At 43.7% G+C, this 18,820-nt stretch overlaps 1 protein-coding gene across 10 annotated transcripts in view; it reads left to right on the forward strand.

Annotated features, from left to right (window-relative positions):
* The window catches only part of ADGRF5 (adhesion G protein-coupled receptor F5), a 106,596-nt gene that overhangs the window by 45,908 nt on the left and 41,868 nt on the right, over positions 1 to 18,820 (forward strand). For all 10 annotated transcript variants that reach the window (XM_073810639.1, XM_019949968.3, XM_073810640.1 and 7 more), the window contains 2 exons: positions 4,434 to 4,559; positions 14,097 to 14,151. In XM_073810639.1, coding sequence (XP_073666740.1) covers positions 4,458 to 4,559; positions 14,097 to 14,151 — 157 coding nt within the window. In that variant the 5' untranslated portion in view covers positions 4,434 to 4,457. Of the gene's footprint in view, positions 1 to 4,433; positions 4,560 to 14,096; positions 14,152 to 18,820 lie in introns of those variants that run through there.

The raw sequence follows: 18,820 nt of genomic DNA on the forward strand, positions 1-18,820 counted from the left end.
AGGCTCTCCTCCTTTGCCTGGGATTCTCTTTTCTTTTCCCGTTTTACATTAAAACGTTACCCATCCTTCAGGGTCTGGTTGGCGACCTCGGTCACTCCCAAACTCACCCAACTTCCCCCTGTCCAACCTCCTCCAGTCATCTCATCCCTTCACACTGCAGCTCACATTGGAGACAGGCCAAGTTGGGGGCGATTCTCACTCTGTTACTTACTAGCTGGGCCGCCTGGGTCAGTACGGTAACCTCTCTGAGACCCTTCACGTCCTCATCTATGAATTAGGATTAAAACACCTACCTCACAGGCTTATTGTGAGAGGCAAATTAAGTGAATGAACATAGTAATGGCACTGAGGGCTGTGCCTGGTACCTAGTAGGCGATTAGTAAATAGCATCTTTTAAACTTACATTTTTTCTTCCAGTCTCTGTTGCATGCCTTCCCGATGAGATTGAGAACTTCTTAGGAACAAGGACCATGACTCATGTCAATCCATGAATGCGTGGCATGAATTTAGGCCTACAGAAAGTTCTCAGTGTTTGTTGGTTCGTAATTGTGCACCGTGATTGATTCTATGTGAGATATATAATACAACCTCAAATAACAGACTTGGCTGCTTAATTGCATCAAAAACTATTGGTAGATCACATTTGAGTCCATAATCCCATGAAACCATTCATTCATCCACCATTGATTGACTGCCTCCTAAATGCATCCCCCTTAAGATTCTGTTTCTATGTAGTTTCTTTAGTAGACAGAGGACCATAGGCTGGTGATGGAAAGTGACAGGAGTGTGGGTAGAGCAATGGGATGCTGAAAATGTGGACCTGCAGACCTCAAACCTCCCTCTGCATCAGAAACAGCTGGGACAGATACAGATGCTCAGTCCCCTACCCTGCCAGAAATGCTCATGTAATTGGTCTGGCATGATATTAAAACAACAAATAAACAAATGAAAAGAGGAAAGGAAAAAAAAGAGAAATTCCCCAGGTGCTTGTTCTGACGTGCAGGCAGGGATAAGAACCATTTAAGCAGATGATGCTCAAATACTCCAGGGAACTTCCTTCCAGGGTGGTGGTACCCAGGCAATGTTAAGGGGAGGGGTTGTGCTCAGGGACCAAGCCAGGAGCAGAGCCCTGGACTGGAGGAAGGACGAGGCACCTGGGCAGAGGCTGATCAAATGTGGGCTTGCTTTCACCTCTTGCCTTCCTTCTCCCCAGGGGGAGCCAAGGAGAGTATCCAGGCTGGGGTCCCCAGGGGAGAGGGGCCGAGAACACCAGAGAGCACCGGGAGGACAGAGCTGTGTAGAGCTTAGGAAATCATTCCCAGAACGAGTCTCACGATTGCCCTATTTATACGGAGCTTGGAATCATAAATTGATGATGACATTGGGTCGTCAGACCACACAGATGTGGTCATTTCAAGAACAGGCTTCTAAACTTGCAAGGTGTACAAGCCTCTTCACTCCTGCTCCCACCCCCTCCAGCAAATCGCGGTAGCTCAGGGCTGATGAAGGGTTTCCTGGAGACCAGCTGATCTGAAGCACTGGTTGTTTAGAAGATTTGGGAGAACCGTTCCCTGATGTGTTTCAGGTCAGTTTCACGATGAATGTTTCTGGCCCACATCCCTCCAAAAGAGAATGCTGTTAAAGACCGCTCCAAGGAACCCAGGCCCTCGTCCTCCAAGTGCAGCGATGCTGAGAGTCCTGGCGATTTCTTCCTGGCATAGGAGGCTTATGATGTCAGGGTGCTTGATTTCCCTCCCCCTCTCTTCTAACTTCACAGACAGGAAGACAGAGTCTGAGGAGCCAGGAAGTTGCTCATCTCCCCAGGGTTACTCCTGAGCATGAGGTCATATCTCCCAGCTTTTTCTAAGACACAGCAGGCTCATATAGGTTGGTGAGTTTTAGTAGACAGTGTCCAGAATTTATAATGTAAAAGGAGAAAGAAATTGGAAATGACATCAGATATGTTCCTTTCCCTTTCTGCCTCTGCTTGTCTCTGAGTTTCTTAGTTGTGCTCTGCCATTTACTGCAGGAATTTGGAATAAATATAAACTTCTCAGGGATTTACCATTAAAGGGGCCCTACTGAAGATACATTGCCTTGACGTGGGCTGCTACTCTGGGCTTTTCGTTGGATTCTGTTCCCTGTTAGCCAAGTTAAACGCCTCCACTAGATTCCTCACTGATGAGAACAGCTGGACGGTTACTGAGACCTTATTGATATAGGTGAGAATAGTGTGTCTTCAGAAGGCTCTCCCCAAACGTAGCAGGAACCCTAAAAACTGAATTGATCTTCAGTTGGTATCACTGTTCAGACTGGTCAGGCTCGCGCCATATTGGTTGTCAAATATTTTTAATATTACCTCTCCCTCGAAACGATGGCCTTCTTCCTTCAAGTGGAGGACCTGCCCTTCACCCTTACCATGTAACTGATGACTGTATGTAGCTGTTTTCTTTCTTCTGTATCCAGAGAACATCCCCTCCCCACAGTGCAGTCCTTCCTGTATCCGTATTTCTACTGAATTGTGATTTTGTGGCCACAAAATAGGCCAACAGAGAAAAGGATGTCAGTTTCATCAAGAGCTATGTCCAGGGAGGCTGGGGGAAGATGGGGACAGTGGACAGTATTGGCCAGTGGCTATTATACAAAAGGGCCAGACATGACCATTTAGGTTGTGACCCTTTATTTGGTCATTATCATGACCAAGATAATCCTTGCTAACTCTGACAAAGGCCAACACTGGGACGAGAGAAAGACGTGGAGTCAGCTTGAATTCCTTTAATGCCCGAGTCCCTCCATGGCTATCACGTACTAAGGGAGGCTCATTAACTATTCAGTTACTATTCGTCTCCTTGATTAACTGCCTCAAACTGGAACCAGCCAGTCCAGTGCACTAAGTCAATGCCTAAAAAGATTAAATTCCCTCCAAAATACCCGATTCATCCCCAAAACAGTTGTTATCCCCAGGCTAAATCAGCCTGCTCCACACTCACAAAAGCCTACTCCCTTCAACAAGGAATGAGTGGTTATGCTTTCCCTGCAGTAGATGCATCTGGTCTTAAATATCTATTCCTGTAACCTAAATTGCAAAGCGTTTTCCAAAAGCTGTTGAGTTGTAGAATTTTAAAAATGTATTTGATTGCCAGATCTGCAAATTGGCTCAGTTTTCCAGGGCCTTATTCTTCCTTCTTTTCCACTGGGGAAGAGGAAAAGGAGACAGCGACAGCTGGTGATTGAAACACAGTCTTCCCTGGCATGTAAGTCTTGGCTGTCTCTCCGTGTGTTATCCTGGCCAGGTCCCCTGGTGGCCCCGGCAACGCCTGGACCAAGGGCTGTCCTTGATGGCGGCTCTCTGGATTCCACTAAGGTCAGGATGAAACCATTGCAGCCGGCATCCCTGGAGCTCTGCACGGCTTTTAGTCACATCTGAGCCTCAGAGAAGTCTGTGAGAGAATTAGAGGAGGTCTGAGTATCCCCATTTCATAGATGAGCAAACTGGATGCAGAGAAGTGTCAAGGATGCAATTAGTTTGTAGTCATCCTGGATCCTAACCCGTATCTCCTTAGTCAAGTATTCTTTTCACAAAAACACATGGACATAAAAATGTCAGTAAGGAAAGGAATCTACACAAAGTAGTTTGTCGTGGTCCTCAGACCCATGAGAGGTGGGATTATTCCACGTGATACTCTAACTTTCAAATGCAACAATGATTCATCTGGTCGCTGAAAAAGTTTGTTTTCATTACTAGCATTGTAAAGAGATAGCTATAAAAAAATCAATATATTGAGATATATGTCAATGTTCCATATTATACACTCTAAAAATCTCTAAAATACAACTTGTATTTTTATGACTGAGTCCAGAATTTTTCATACTAATGGGTCATAGCCCATTAATGTGGGTCATAAAGTCAATGGAATGGTTTACTGCCAGAATTCAAAGAAAAAAATAGTGTAAGATAATAGAATAGAATTGAAAATATCAGACTGTGTCACACATAGCAAAGGAAAGTACTGTTCTCTGAATCCTTTTGTTCATATGCTATGTACTGAACCACAAGGTTAAAAGTACTTTGTACTGAGTAGTCTCTCCCTTTTTCTTGCTTTCCCTCTCTTTCCTCTTTCTCCTTTCTCTTTCCTTCCCTCTCTCCTTCTCTATGTCTCTAGGAAAGGTACCCAGACATCTGCCATCTTTGTGCTGTTTGCAGGTACCATCCCCAGCCCTCCCAACCCCCATCCTTCCTAACACCATCCTTCCCTCACCCGGGGTCTGGAGCAGACACTGTTGTCTACATTTGATGTATTTGTGCTTTTTCCTTTCTCCCCTTCACTGAAAAGGTCCTTTTGTAGTGCAAACTTTGAGACAGGGTTTGCTAGTTCTTTCTGTGTTTGATAAATGAATTACTGTATCTCTAAACCATCCTATTTCCATTTCAGGCAAGGCAACTCAAACTTGAAGACATGAAATCCCCAAGGAGAACCACTTTGTGCTTCATGATTATTGTGATTTTTTCTTCCCAAGCTACACTGAACTTGAATTTAGAGTCTATTGTTTATCCTTCGGTGAGTAAATCCGTGTCTGCTGTATTTTCCCTGTCACATTTTTCTGATTTCCTGGGAATGTCACAGACGGAAATTGCTTTAAACAAATGTTTAAGGTCTTTGAGAAAATGTCACAAATGGTGGGAGGGGGTGGTGAACATAAATGGATGTTAAGGTATCTACTGGGCTGCACCTTGCCACACTCTGAAATCAGTGGTAGTGTCAAGGGAACATCCTCCTGGCTTCCCTCCTGAAAAATTTGCCACGTCTAGGCCTGAAGCCCCGCCCTGTGAAACTGACAACAACATCTACAAAGCAGATTCTGAGGACTGAGCAGGACCTATGCTCTCAAAGTATTCACTTGAACTCCAGCATCAGACTAGAACACATTTCAAAAGGTGTTCATTTGTGTCTGTGTTATAATCACAGACTGATATAGTTGAAAGGGCCATAGATATCATCCAGGCTTTTTGCTAACAAATTAGCCAGGTCGTTTACCTTTGGGAAGTTAATGGGAGTTTAGCTCAACTCAAGAGGGTGATAAGTACCCCCTTGTTCCTTGTGGGAATCCTTGGGATCTTCTTTCCTTAGGCTACTCCATGCACCAGAGACAGGGAGTGTTACTGCTTATGAAATCTCACGAGACTGATGTGATTCTGTGTCTCAGTTTTCTCATCTGTAAAATGATGAAAATAAGAGTATTTATTTACTGATCTCTATGAGAATTAAGTTAGTTAATATTTATAAGGTGCCTTAGAACTGTGTCTGATACATTTTTTTCACGTCCTTATTGGAGTATAATTGCTTTACAATATTGTGTTAGTTTCTGCCGTACAACAAAGTGAATCAGCTATACGTGCATATATGCCCCCATATCCCCTCCCTCTTGCGTCTCCCTCCCACCCTCCCTATACCACCCCTCTAGGTGGGGTGGTATAGGTGGTATAGGGTGGTATACTATATATAGTATCATGTCATCTGCAAACAGTGACAGTTTTACTTCTTGTTTTCCAATTTGTAGTCCTTTTATTTCTTTTTGTTCTCTGATTGCTGGGGCTAAAACTTCCAAAAGTATGTTGAATAATAGTGGTGAGAGTGGGCAACCTTGTCTTGTTCCTGATCTTAGTGGAAATGATTTCAGTTTTTCACCATTGAAAATAATGTTGGCTGTGTATTTGTCATATATGGCCTTTATTATGTTAAGGTACGTTCCCTCTATGCCTACTTTCTGGAGAGTTTTTATCATAAATGGGCGTTGAATTTTGTCGAAAGCTTTTTCTGCATCTATTGAGATGATCATATGGTTTTTCTCCTTCAATTTGTTAGTATGGTGTATCACATTGATTGATTTGCATATATTGAAGAATCCCTGCATTCCTGGGATAAACCCGACTTGATCATGGTGTATGAACCTTCTTATGTGCTGTTGGATTCTGTTTGCCAGTATTCTGTTGAGGTTTTGCATCTATTTTCATCAGTGATATTGGCCTATAGTTTTCTTCTTTTGTGACATCTTTGTCTGGTTTTGGTATCAGGGTGATGGTGGCCTCGTAGAATGAGTTTGGGAGTGTTCCTCCCTCTGCTATATTTTGGAAGAGTTTTAAAAGGATAGGTGTTAGCTCTTTTCTAAATGTTAGATAGAATTCCCCTGTGAAGCCATCTGGTCCTGGACTTTTGTTTGTTGGAAGATTTTTAATCACAGCCTCAATTTCATTCTTTGTGATTGGTCTGTTTATATTTTCTGTTTCTTCCTGGTTCAGTCTCAGAAGGTTGTGCTTTTCTAAGAATTTGTCCATTTCTTCCAGGTTGTCCATTTTTTTGGCATATAGTTACTTGCAGTAATCTCTCATGATCCTTTGTATTTCTGCAGTGTCAGTTGTTAGTTCTCCTTTTTCATTTCTAATTCTGTTGATGTGAGTCCTCCCTTTTTTTCTTGATGAGTCTGGCTAATGTTTTATCAATTTTGTTTATCTTCTCAAAGAACCAGCTTTTAGTTTTATTGATCTCTGCTATAGTTTCCTTCATTTCTTTTTCATTTATTTCTGATCTGATCTTTATGATTTCTTTCCTTCTGCTAACTTTGGGGTTTTTTTTTTGTTGTTGTTCTTTTTTCTCTGATTGCTTTAGTTGTAATGTTAGGTTGTTTATTTGAGATGTTTCTTGTTTCTTAAGGTAGAATTGTAATACTATAAACTTCCCTCTTAGAACTGCTTTTGCTGCATCCCATAGGTTTTGGGTCATCGTGTTTTCATTGTCATTTGTTTCTAGGTACTTTTTGGTTTCCTCTTTGATCTCTTCATTGATCTCTTGGTTATTTCATAATGTATTGTTTAGTCTCCATGGGTTTGTATTTTGTTACAGTTTTTTTTCCTGTAATTAATATCTAGTCTCATAGCGTTGTGGTCAGAAAAGATACTTGATATGATTTCAATTTTCTTAAATTTACCAGTGCTTGATTTGTGACCCAAGGTATGATCTATCCTGGAGAATGTTCCATGAACACTTGAGAAGAAAGTGTATTCTGTTGTTTTTGGATGGAATGTCCTATAAATATCAATTAAGTCCATCTTGTTTAATGTGTCATTTAAAGCTTGTGTTTCCTTATTTATTTTTATTTTGGATGATCTGTCCATTGGTGAAAGTGGGGTGTTAAAGTCCCCTACTATTATTGTGTTTCTGTCCATTTCCCCTTTTATGGCTGTTAGCATGTGCCTTATGTATTGAGGCGCTCCTATGTTGGGTGCATAAATATTTACAATTGTTTTATCTTCTTCTTGGATCGATCCCTTGATCATTATGTAGTGTCCTTCTTGTCTTTCATAATAGTCTTTATTTTAAAGTCTATTTTGTCTGATATGAGAATTGCTACTCCAGCTTTCTTTTGATTTCCATTTGCATGGAATATCTTTTTCCGTCCCCTCGCTTTCAGTCTGTATGCGTCCCTAGGTCTGAAGTGGGTCTCTTATAGACAGCATATATGCGGGTCTTGTTTTTGTATCCATTCAGCCAGTCTACATCTTTTGGTTGCAGCATTTAATCCATTTACATTTAAGGTAATTATCGTATGTATGTTCCTATTATCATTTTCTTAATTGTTTTGTTTTTGTTATTGTAGGTCTTTTCCTCCTCTTGTATTTCCTGCCTACAGACGTTTCTTTAGCAGTTGTTGTAAAGCTGGTTTGGTGGTGCTGAATTCTCTTAGCTTTTGCTTGTCTGTAAAGGTTTTAATTTATCTATCAAATCTGAATGAGATCCTTGCTGGGTAGAGTAATCTTGGTTGTAGGTTCTTCCCTTTTATTACTTTAAATATGTCCTGCCAGTCCCTTCTGGCTTGCAGAGTTTCTGCTGAAAGATCAGCTGTTAACCTTATGGGGATTCTCTTGTATGTTATTTGTTGCTTTTCCCTTGCTGCTTTTAATATTTTTCCTTGTATTTAATTTTTGATAGTTTGATTAATATGTGTCTTGGAGTGTTTCCCCTTGGATTTATCCTGTATGGGACTCTCTGCGCTTCCTGGACTTCTTTCCTTTCCCATATTAGAGTTGTTTTCAACTATAATCTCTTCAAATATTTTCTCAGTCCCTTTCTTTTTCTCTTCTTCTTCTGAGACTCCTATAATTTGAATGTTCGTGCATTTAATGTTGTCCCAGGGGTCTCTGAGACTGTCCTCAATTCTTTTCATTCTTTTTTCTTTATTCTGCTCTGCGGTAGTTATTTCCACTATTTTATCTTCCAGGTCCCTTATCCGTTCATCTGCCTCAGTTATTCTGCTATTGATCCCTTCTAGTGAATTTTTCATTTCATTTACTGTGTTTTTCATCATTGTTTGTTTGCTCTTTAGTTCTTCCAGGTCCTTGTTAAACGTTTCTTGTATTTTCTCTATTCTATTTCCAAGATTTTGGATCATCTTTACTGTCATTATTCTGAATTCTTTTTCAGGTAGACTGCCTATTTCCTCTTCATTTGTTTGGTCTGGTGGGTTTTTACCTTGCTCCTTCATCTGCTGTATGTTTCTCTGTCTTCTCATTTTGCTTAACTTACTGTGTTTGGGGTCTCCTTTTCACAGGCTGCAGGTTTGTAGTTCCCGTTGTTTTTGGTGTCTGCCCCCAGTGGCTAAGGTTGGTTTAGTGGCTTGTGTAGGCCTCCTGGTGGAGGGGACTGGTGCCTGTGTTCTAGTGGATGAGGCTGGATCTTGTCTTTCGGGTGGGCAGGACCACATCTGGTGGTGTGTTTTGGGTGTCTGTGAACTTACTATGATTTTAGGCAGCCTCTCTGCTAATGGGTGGGGTTGTGTTCCTGTCTTGCTAGTTGTTTGGCATGGGGAGTCCAGCACTAGAGCTTGCTGGTCGTTGATTGGAGCTGGGTCTTAGCATTGAGACGGAGATCTCTGGGAGAGCTCTCGATAATTGATATTACGTGGGGCCGGGAGGTCCCTGGTGGACCAATGTCCTGAACTCGGCTCTCCCACATCAGAGGCTCAGGCCTGACACCTGGCCAGAGCACCAAGACCCTGTCAGCCTCACAGTTTTTAATTCTTCTGATTTCCACAGCTCTACTTCCCATCTGTGTTTCAGCCAGTCGCACAGCTGCTAGTGTTGAAGGGTCTCCTGCTGAGGCGGGGGTTGGATGTGGCTCACTGTGGGGACAAGACACTGGCAGCAGAAGTTCTGGGAAGTACTCTTTGGTTTGAGCCTTCCCGTAGTCCCGATAACATAGTTTTTATTTTTGCAATAAATCTTTTCAGTAGCAGTGAGCAGAGCCAGGAATACGCTTGGTCAACAAAATAATGCTGAGCACAGTCCTCTTAAAATCTGACTGCAGCATCAATAAAAGTAAAATCATAATGAAGGAGCAGAAAAGGAAATATAAAACAGAATTTTGGAGACAAGAAGACAAATAGTCAACTGGCGATCAAATTGGAAAACTCAAGAAAACTGAATCTTAAGCCAACAGTGGAGAAAGCTAACTTAATATTCATCAAAACATTCAAGAATTGATGAAACCCTCTGAAAATGGGGCATGAAGAGAATGCTGATACAAGGAGACTGGTTGAAGGATGTGTGAAAAGTGGTTGGGTCCCTATATCCCCTCTCCCATGCCGTGAACTTGGGCAAGCTGCCCTTCCTCCACCCTGGCAGAAGTCTGGAAGTTTATTCTCTGGAGAGGGTGAAATGCAGCGTCTTTTTATCTGATACACTCGAATATAGTCACAGATGTATCCTTCCAGAATCAGAAACACTCACGACTGACTCACACAGGTTACATGAGATTTTTCTCCAACAGGCGTTTGGAAAAAAAAAAAGAAGTATGAGTCCTGACTGCCCTCCATCTCCTGACCCAGTAAACTCCCTGTGCCTCATACATTTTTTAAAGGCTCTATCAGTGTTTGCTATTATGATTTCTCTTCTTGTAATAGCATTTTTTCTACTGACTTTTTAAAAAGATATTTAGTGCTACTTTATCCAGTCTGTCACTATAGTTAGAGCTTCACTGGTAGATTTTACCATGAGAAAATGTCTCTTTTTGCCCTGCTTGGTACTTTTCAATTTTAATTCTTTGTCTTATATTCCAATGGTCAGTTCTGTTTTTTATTTGTGTTTGCCTGATCTTTGTTCTTTACTTTTTTTTAGCTTTCAGTATATTCCTTTGTTCTACTGGTTCTCTTATAAACAAGGAATGTTTGAGGTTCTTTTTTTTTCATCTGACTGTGATTTGGGGAGTATAATTTATTCACATTTGATGTCATATTTAAAATGCTTGCTCTTACTTTCAGGATGTTTTTTTATGAGTATATGCATTTCCTTCCTCGCTTCTGTTTTTGTGTCTTTCTTTGTTTGGACCTAGGTTTTATCTTTTTTATTTCTCTCATGACTTGGGAGGTATACTTTGTATGTCTTCTTCCAAACTCCGCTATGCGGGATGCAGCCCATGCAATCATATGCGGCAGCTTGCTCTCATAAATAGAGGAGGGAAACATTACTTTTCCTGTGAGTTTGCATGGTCAGTACAGAGCTCTACTTCCCCCAAGCATGTGGGGAGAAAGCCGGAGCCTGAAGTGATCTCAGCAATGGGGTCAGCCTTACCTCTGTTCCAGAGTTTCCCAGTGTTCCTAGCTGCAGCAGTGCCCTCCCACTGGGCCAGCTCGGCCCTCATCACAGCATCCTTAACAAAGTCACTCCATCTGTCTCGTGGCCCAGGCTGATCAGGGGATACGTCTCCCAGGACTGCTGGTGGAACTTTAAATTTGTCTTCCTGAAAGCTCCCACCACCATGCCAAAAGGCCCCAATTGTCCCCCCTAGATCTGCCTTCAAGATATAATATCTTCATCCAGCCTAGAGGCTGAAGACCTCCATTGGAGACGTGCCCTTGAACCTGCCTTATCAGCTCAGCCTAAGCTGCCACTCAGCTCCCACTTCTACCATTTTAAAAGCAACATGGGGTGATGAGCTTTTAAAAAAAACTGTGGTAAATACAAAATGTACCATCTTCACCATTTTTAAGTGTATAGTTTAGTAGTGTTAAATATATTCACATTTTCCTGCAGCCAATCTCCAGAACCATCTCGCAAAACTGAAACTCTGTAAACAGTAAACGATGCCTCCCTAGCTCTGCACCCCCTAGTTCCTGGAACTCACTGTTCTACTTTCTGTCGCCATGATTTTGGCTACTCCAGGTACCTCATACAAGTGGAATCATATAGTATTTGTCTTTTCATGACTGCCTTATTTCACTTAGAATAATGTCCTAAAAATGTATCTATGTTGTAGTCTGCATCAGAATTTCCTTCCTTTCTTAAGTCTGAACATGGACCCATTGTATGTATATCCTACTTTGTTGATCCATTTATCCATCAAATGGATCGTACGGTAGTTTTTTTTTAAATTAATTCGTTTATGTATTTATTTTTGGCCGTGTTGGGTCTTCGTTGCTGCTCGCGGGCTTTCTCTAGCTGTGGCAAGTGGGGGCTACTCTTCGTTGCGGTGCGCGGGCTTCTTATTGTGGAGCACAGACTCTAGGCGAGCGGGCTTCAGTCGTTGTAGCACGTGGGCTCAGTAGTTGTGGCGCATGGGCTTCGTTGTTCCGTGGCATGTGGGATCTTCCCGGAGCAGGGCTCGAACCTGTGTCCCCTGCACCAGCAGGTGGATTCTTAACCACTGTGCCACCAGGGAAGCCCCTAAAAAAGCAGTTTTCTTCACCCGATTCTAGACCTGCTGAATCGGATTAAGGGAGGGAGGGAGGTGATCCTTATGCCCACAGAGATTTGAAATGCTCTGCATGAGAGGATTGAAATGTTCCTTGATTTTAACCCACAACTGCCGGCAGCAAGTCCTTAATTTTTTAGCACCCCTGGAAAATGGGAGAAATGAAATCTCAGCTTGGGAGAGCTTCCCAAAAGTGACCACCAGTAGTCACCTTCTCCTGGGCTGAGTTCCCCAGCAGCAAGCCATGGAGAGTGGACAGAGAAAGCTTCCTGGTGGCTCCCCTTCCCCAACCCCAAGCCCCAGGGAGGATGGAGACAGCAAGGCAGCGGAAGAACTCTTCCTTCTGCCCAGGCACGGAGCCAGAGAAGGCTCCAGGGCAAGCCGCACAGGAACCAGCCCTGTACATTGACTTTGTTATTTCTTGCTTTCTGCACATTGCGGTAGACCTGAACTAACCTCACTGCAAACGAAGCAGCACCCTGGGCTTTGGAAATTCGAATCATCAGCCATCATTCCTCTGTTCATATCTTCAAGAACATTTGTGAACTCTCAGGTCCCGCCACAGTTCCTGTGGACGTGAATACTAGTCATTGAAGAGAAGGAGGGGGTGGAGGAGACAACAGAGAAAGAAAGAGAAAAGACACTAGTTAAGAGATACTGGGTCACCAAGGGGAGCCCAGTTCCCCCACAGTTTCCGGGGTACCTCCTGATAAGACGATGCTGTACCTATGTGGATAAGCGCAAACTTAGGATGCAGGCTAGCTGGGTTTGAGTCCTGATTCTGCCATTTCAAGGCTGTGTGACCTTAGGCAAGTTATTTGACCTCTCTGCACCTGTGTTTTCTCATCTGTGAAATGGAGATAATAACGGTATCTACGCCTCAGATTGTCATGAGGATTAAATAAATAAGCACACACCAAGTACTTAACAGTGCCTGGCACAGGGTGTTGAAGAAGTCTTAGGAATTATTGTTTTTGTTATCATTATGAGGTGAGATAACTAGGAAAAAATGGTAGAGACCACAGGTGGCAGAGCTCTCTGTCTCTCGGGGGGTGTTCGTTGGTGCATGGGGTTCATGGTAAAGCACACACCCTGGAGGGCAGGGGTTATCTGGCTCTTCTACTGAGACTTAAGGAAGTTTGGATTGGGAAACACATCATAGGAAAATTCACTTGGAGGCAGGGATGAGCTAGGAGCCCCATATCAGGTCGGGGTAAGGTTATAAGCTACGGAGCTGGCAGTGAACTCAGCAGCAAAGCCAATCAATGTCAGGTCTTAAACAAAGAAGCCACGTGATGACAGTAGATGAGCTTTATGGAGATGAAGCAAGTGGCAGTATGCAAATGAGGGGGGTCCATGTGAATGGTGTCCCTAGGACAGCGTGATGCCCTGTCCCAGAATAGCACTTACTCTGTCATCAAAACTATTCTAGTGTTTTTCACTGATTACTCATTTGATCCTCACAGCAACCTCATGAGGTAAAGCTATTTTTATCGCTCTACTTTAGGTGAGTACTGAGGCACTGAGAGGTTAAGTAACTTGCCCAAGGTCACACAGCCATTTTATGGCAGAGTTAGGATTTGAATTCAATTTCTGCAGAGGCCTTATGCTTAATTATTGTACTATACGATCTAACTAACATTTATTAAGAGCTTACTATGTTCCACGTTGCGGTTGGCTTATTTCTCATAACAATTCTATGAGGTCAGCACTATTATTATTCCATTTTACAGAAAAGAAAACTGAGGCTCAGAGAGGACGAGTAACTTCCTCAAGGTCGCGTAGCTAGTAAGGGCCTGTACCCAGGCATTCTGGCTCTAGAGCTGGCTCTCAAAGCCCCCGCCTCAGAAGGCAACCATCGAACCATCTAGGAGAAAAAGGGCCAGAGGAGGAGAAAATAATTTCTAAGCATGCACAATCTAAACAGCCCTAATGCTGCAGAAATATTAGGGTGGGGACAGGCCGAGTGTGGAGGGGAGGTCGTGAGACTCGTCTAAAAGGTCATGCGAATGACTCAGGGTTCAAGTCTCAGTACAGTGGAGGACAGCGTCATTTATATTTCTCGACAGGCCTCAAGCTGCAGGAACTCTGAGAAACTCAGATAGGCTGATTTCTTCCGCTCCTGCATCTAGAGACTGGTCTATAAAAAGTCGATGCCCAGATCATACCACAGAGACGAATCCATTTCATTTCCCCGACCCTTCAATCACTGGTTGCCCGCCATCCCCGGGGCACGAGGTGCTGACCCAGAATCTGCAGCCCTACCCTCAGCTTGAACATCCCGGGGCATGTGAACAGAGAGCCATTGTGAAAAGACGTCTCTAACACTCACTATTTTCTAAAATGTTCTTTCAGCTTCTCCATGAACATGAACTAGCAGGGGCGGACCCAATAAGGCAAAAACGAGCCGGTATGTAACCCTTTGCTTGGCCATTTTTCTTGTAAATCCCAACAATGACATTTGTTTTAACTTTTTGAAACACTGGGATCCACATAATACAGTCTCTGAGCACCTCAGTGTTCAGTTTCTAGAAGTAACTGCAAAGGAACTCCATTCTCTATCCAATGACATTAAAGGGGTCTTATCAGCACATTCAGGGCTCGTGTCCTCTCCCGTCACCTCTCCTCAGAGCCTGAAGATTTCCCCGAGGCCCCTTCCTTCAGCTGCCCTCTGCCACGACAAAAAGCCTGCTTCTCTCTTCTCAGCCCAGCAGCCTTGCCTTTTTTCTTTTTCTTTTTTTCTTTTAACCTCGTCTCCTCTCACTCAGCACTTTATTTTGTGGATCAGTTGAATCGCTAGACCCAAGTCCTTTTCTGCCTGCCACTCCAGGTGCCCACTGAATTCCCAAGAAGCTGTCTGGAAAACACAGGGCTCTGCCCTTTGGAGGGTTGGGGGCAGGGGAGAGCTGTGAACACCTGCATGGTGATGGTCAGTGTCTCCTCCCTCATGTGGGACCCTGAGCAGGTAGGTACATCTGGAGGCTGCATTTTCCAAGGACCAGCTCCTCCCACCACAGCAACCTTGCAAAAGCATCAACCTGATTTTCTCATTTCCCTGCAGAAAATCCTTCAAGGGCTGCCAATTGCTTTGGAGATAAAATCTGATTATCCGCTCACTGGACCCTAAGTGCTTTGCCCACTCACTCTCCTTCTGCTGCTTTTCGCAGAGTCAGTATCCCACTCACCACACCCCTTTGCTTGTCTGGGGGACTCAATTCACATAGGCTCCTGCCCTGGAAGGTCTTCCATCAATTCCCCAGACAGGGAGGGGCTGTGTTCCTGGGTTCCCCTTACCCACAATACATCCTCGTAGCCCAACATTTATCCCAATGCATTGTAATTCTTTTGCTTCCTGTTTGCCACTCCCAGGAGACATGAGCTCCCTTGAACCCTCTTCCTCTCTGCAGCCTGGCATGTAGCCCAGTGTCCCAACAGATGAGTGAACAAATAAAGAGAAGGCATGTCTCTGTCATAGCTGTCCCTGTGTGAGTTCAGAGGATATGTTCCTTTTTGCTAAGAGTCTGCTGGCTTCGTGGCTGGACCAACCGTCTAGAAACTTCTTCACTTGTAACATTGGTACTGAATCCTTTTCCAAGCATGTTGGGACTTGGTCTGTTCAGTCTGGTGGTCTAAAAGAGACTTTAGGCTGCCAGAGGGAGCAGGCTTGCCCCAAGGGCAGGATAAAGGCATCCGGTAGAGCCCCTTACAGGGCCATAACAAGATCCGCCTGCTGCCCCGTGCGTGAAATGAGAATTCAACCAGTGCTTGCCGGAAGTTCATACCATGGGTCCTCTCTCCGTCCCTTCCTTCCCTTTTTTTTCTATTTTAACCTTGTTTTATCCCTATGGGATCCTCACTCGCCCTCCTCTCCTTCCCTAAAGTGATCTACAGCACAGACTGTACTTTGTACCTCCTGTGCTTTAAAACAAGCATTATCACCTCTACCCACCCCTCCCCCACGACAACCCCTTGAACCCTCCCACCCCCATGACAGGAACAGGACCAGAGATGTCCCCACTCAATATTTTGAAAGACTTTTCTTCTTAAAATCAAACCACTTGCGTTAAGTTCCAGCTCCAGGTTCTGCCAGCTTCTTCTAGGGCTCAGGCTGCCACCTGCCTTGGAACCAGTTGGTGACCCGACACCTGGAAAAGTAACATCTTTCTGCACTTCCAGTTCTAGCTATTTGTGATCCCTGGTGCCAGCATGAGAGGTTAGCCCTCAGAGAGGAAACCACTTCCACTTCTAAGGATTTGACATTCCAAAACTTTTCCAGACGTGCTTTCATTACAAACAGTCACGAAGATGATAAATCAACATGAAAACATGTTTTCCATTTTTTATACATGGTTTGGGCCTCTCTAGGGTCATTCTGGAGGTGTTAATGGCTCAACCCATCATCTGCAGAAGAAGGATTGGCCTTGGTACTTGTACAAAATCACTGAAGTAAGAAGTGGTCATGGAAAGGCCCAGGCACTGGGCCGCAGATGCTCAGAATATAAGTTGCCATTAAGAGCATCGCTCTCCAGGAAAACTAGGAAAGCAAGCCATAGGAAGGTTACGTTCAGCAGATGCCACACAGAAGCGTCTGTGTTCTGGAGCCTTCGTGCCAGAAAGTGGCAAACAAAGTTTCCAAGAGAAAGAGAATTCTCAGAAGGAATTTCCTTCTGAGGCACTGGACCAACTCTTCAGAGCTTTAAAGTTTGATCCTTTAAAGGTAGGATCAACACTCACATTTATTCTCAGAGCTGTGGACTTCTTCCTTTACCACATGTTATGTATCACAAATATATCACACACATCCAAACACACACACATGTATATACATACATACAATACAAATACATTTTTACTGTACAGGGTTGTTGAGAAGATTAAATAATAGTATGTACTTATTTTTTAAATGTTAATATAGTTACCTGGGGGGGGGTATTTGATGTTTTTGTTTGCTTTAATGGTTTTTAAAATTAAAAACAAATTTAATGGACTTATTTATAAAAATATCGCATTTGACAGAGCCTGACATATACCTGGTACGGAGAAGGTTTTGTAGAACTACTGAAGGCAGGAGGTTGGATGCCACGATATTAGCATTTTAGGAAAACTATCTCAAAACTCTGTGGGGGCGGAGAAACCTTCACCAGAAACTCGGAGGCCAGAGGCAAGAAGAGTATGAACCTGCTTGTTAGTGGCTCTTGGGGAGCAGAGGGAAATAAGCATCCGTCAAAGCCTCCAGAATTCTGTCCTGATTCCACCAGGAAGTGGATTCTAGACCAGCCGAGAGGCTGGCACAGAGAAGGCATTGGTGGAAGCCATCTGAAGTGAAAATTTGCCAGATGGTTACGGTTGAAGGAATTAGATGAAGAGGTTAGTGCCGGGAGACCAGCAAGGATGCTAGGCAGTGTGGACCGTCATCGGCCCTGGTACATGGAATGATGTTAGGAAAGGAACATGGCGAACGCTTGTGAGAGACATTTGGAGAATTGGGTCAAAAGGACTTGGGGACAGACTTGACATAGGGGTGACAGGAGGGATGATTTATATGATACTTGGGAGTGCACAGACCCGGGTGACTGGGGAGGTGGAGGCCACGGGTAGAAGCTGGAGCTGGAATGAAAATCTTATTTTGGAAGTACAACAGTCAGCGGGAAATTTAGTCTTAAGGACAATCTTCACAGGGGACTGAAAGCAGAAGTTTCTTGGGAATTCCCTGGGGGTCCAGTGGTTAAGGCTCCGTGCTTCCACTGCAGGGGGCACGGGTTCGATCCCTGGTTGGAGAATTAAGATCCTGCATGCGTGCGACCAAAAATAAATAAAGTGCCGTGATGGACTGATTTTAAAGGTTTTGTTTTCTAAAAAGAGGCTTCTTAGGTTGGAAGTAACGCAAATGTGTCCTCAGCATCAGTTATGAAGTTCCCCATGTCAGATTTCTGAGCTTAACTGGGAACGTGTCTTGGGTCCTGGGCTGAAGAGTCCCCACTGGTGCTTCTTTGGTTTCAAAAGGAATGGCTGGTAGGAGAAAGGGAGACCCAGGGTGTCCTAAGCCCGAGATGGAGGCACTATACATCTTCACAGATCCAGTGAGAGCAAGGTTCCTACCAGATTGGTTGCCAGCTGCCAGCTCGGAAATCCTGACCTTTCTGCAGACCTGCAGCCCCGCCAGCTGTGCTGTCTCCTTTTGATCTGTGTTCAGGAAATGCTGTGCATTCTCCAGGTTGAGAAACACATTTGGGGATTTTCCTGGCTTTAATCTTTCTTATGATAACTTGTGGCATTTCGTGCTCTGAGCAGGCGGTAGTGGTGGCAAAGTAAGAAGAGAAGGCTGGTTCTCTCTGCCTGGTGGGTTTTTTTTTTTTTTTTTTTTTTTTTTTTTTGCTTACCTGTCTCAAAAGTGAGACCTGATTGGAAGACAATTAGGTTTAGTTGACCTACCCGCAGATGGCTGCATAGATGTTAATCCGTACACTTATTATGATCAGTATTATTATTTCTACACGCTGTTTCAGAATGGCTATTATATGCTAGGCAATTTGCTAGGGGTCTTCATACCACAACTCCTTAACAACGAATTCTGCAGAGAAAATAGTGCTCCTGATTTACAGATGAGCAAAGCGTGGCTCACAGGGGTTCAGTAGCCTCCCAGGTGAGAGGGCATTTACCCCAGCTCTCTAGGCTCCAAGTCCTAGCTCAGAGTTAAGAGTCAGAGTTTTCAACATGACTTTCTGGATCTTGCCTATGAGATTCCGTGCCATGATTTTTTTTTTTTTTTTTTTAGCAAAGAAGTGTTTTTAATATTTAATTAGTATACATTTATTAAGCACCTATCGGGCACAAAGAACATAAAACATGCTGACTGCTGCTATCAACTTTTAATCTGGTTGTAAGGATAGGATATGCACGCACCCTAAGTTAAATTAGAATTCTGTAATATCAAAAGCAGAGTCATCCCATATTGGGAGCCTGAAAAAGGCAAAGCTACTGGCTAGAAAATGGTAGGAGCTACAGAGAGGTAGGTCTGGGCTAAATGTAAGTTTCTAACAGAACTAACTAAAGGTGGGTTGGACCGTCTTATAGGGAGG

Source organism: Tursiops truncatus, chromosome 10 (genome assembly GCF_011762595.2).
Source record: "Tursiops truncatus isolate mTurTru1 chromosome 10, mTurTru1.mat.Y, whole genome shotgun sequence".
Taxonomy (NCBI): Eukaryota; Metazoa; Chordata; class Mammalia; order Artiodactyla; family Delphinidae; genus Tursiops; species Tursiops truncatus.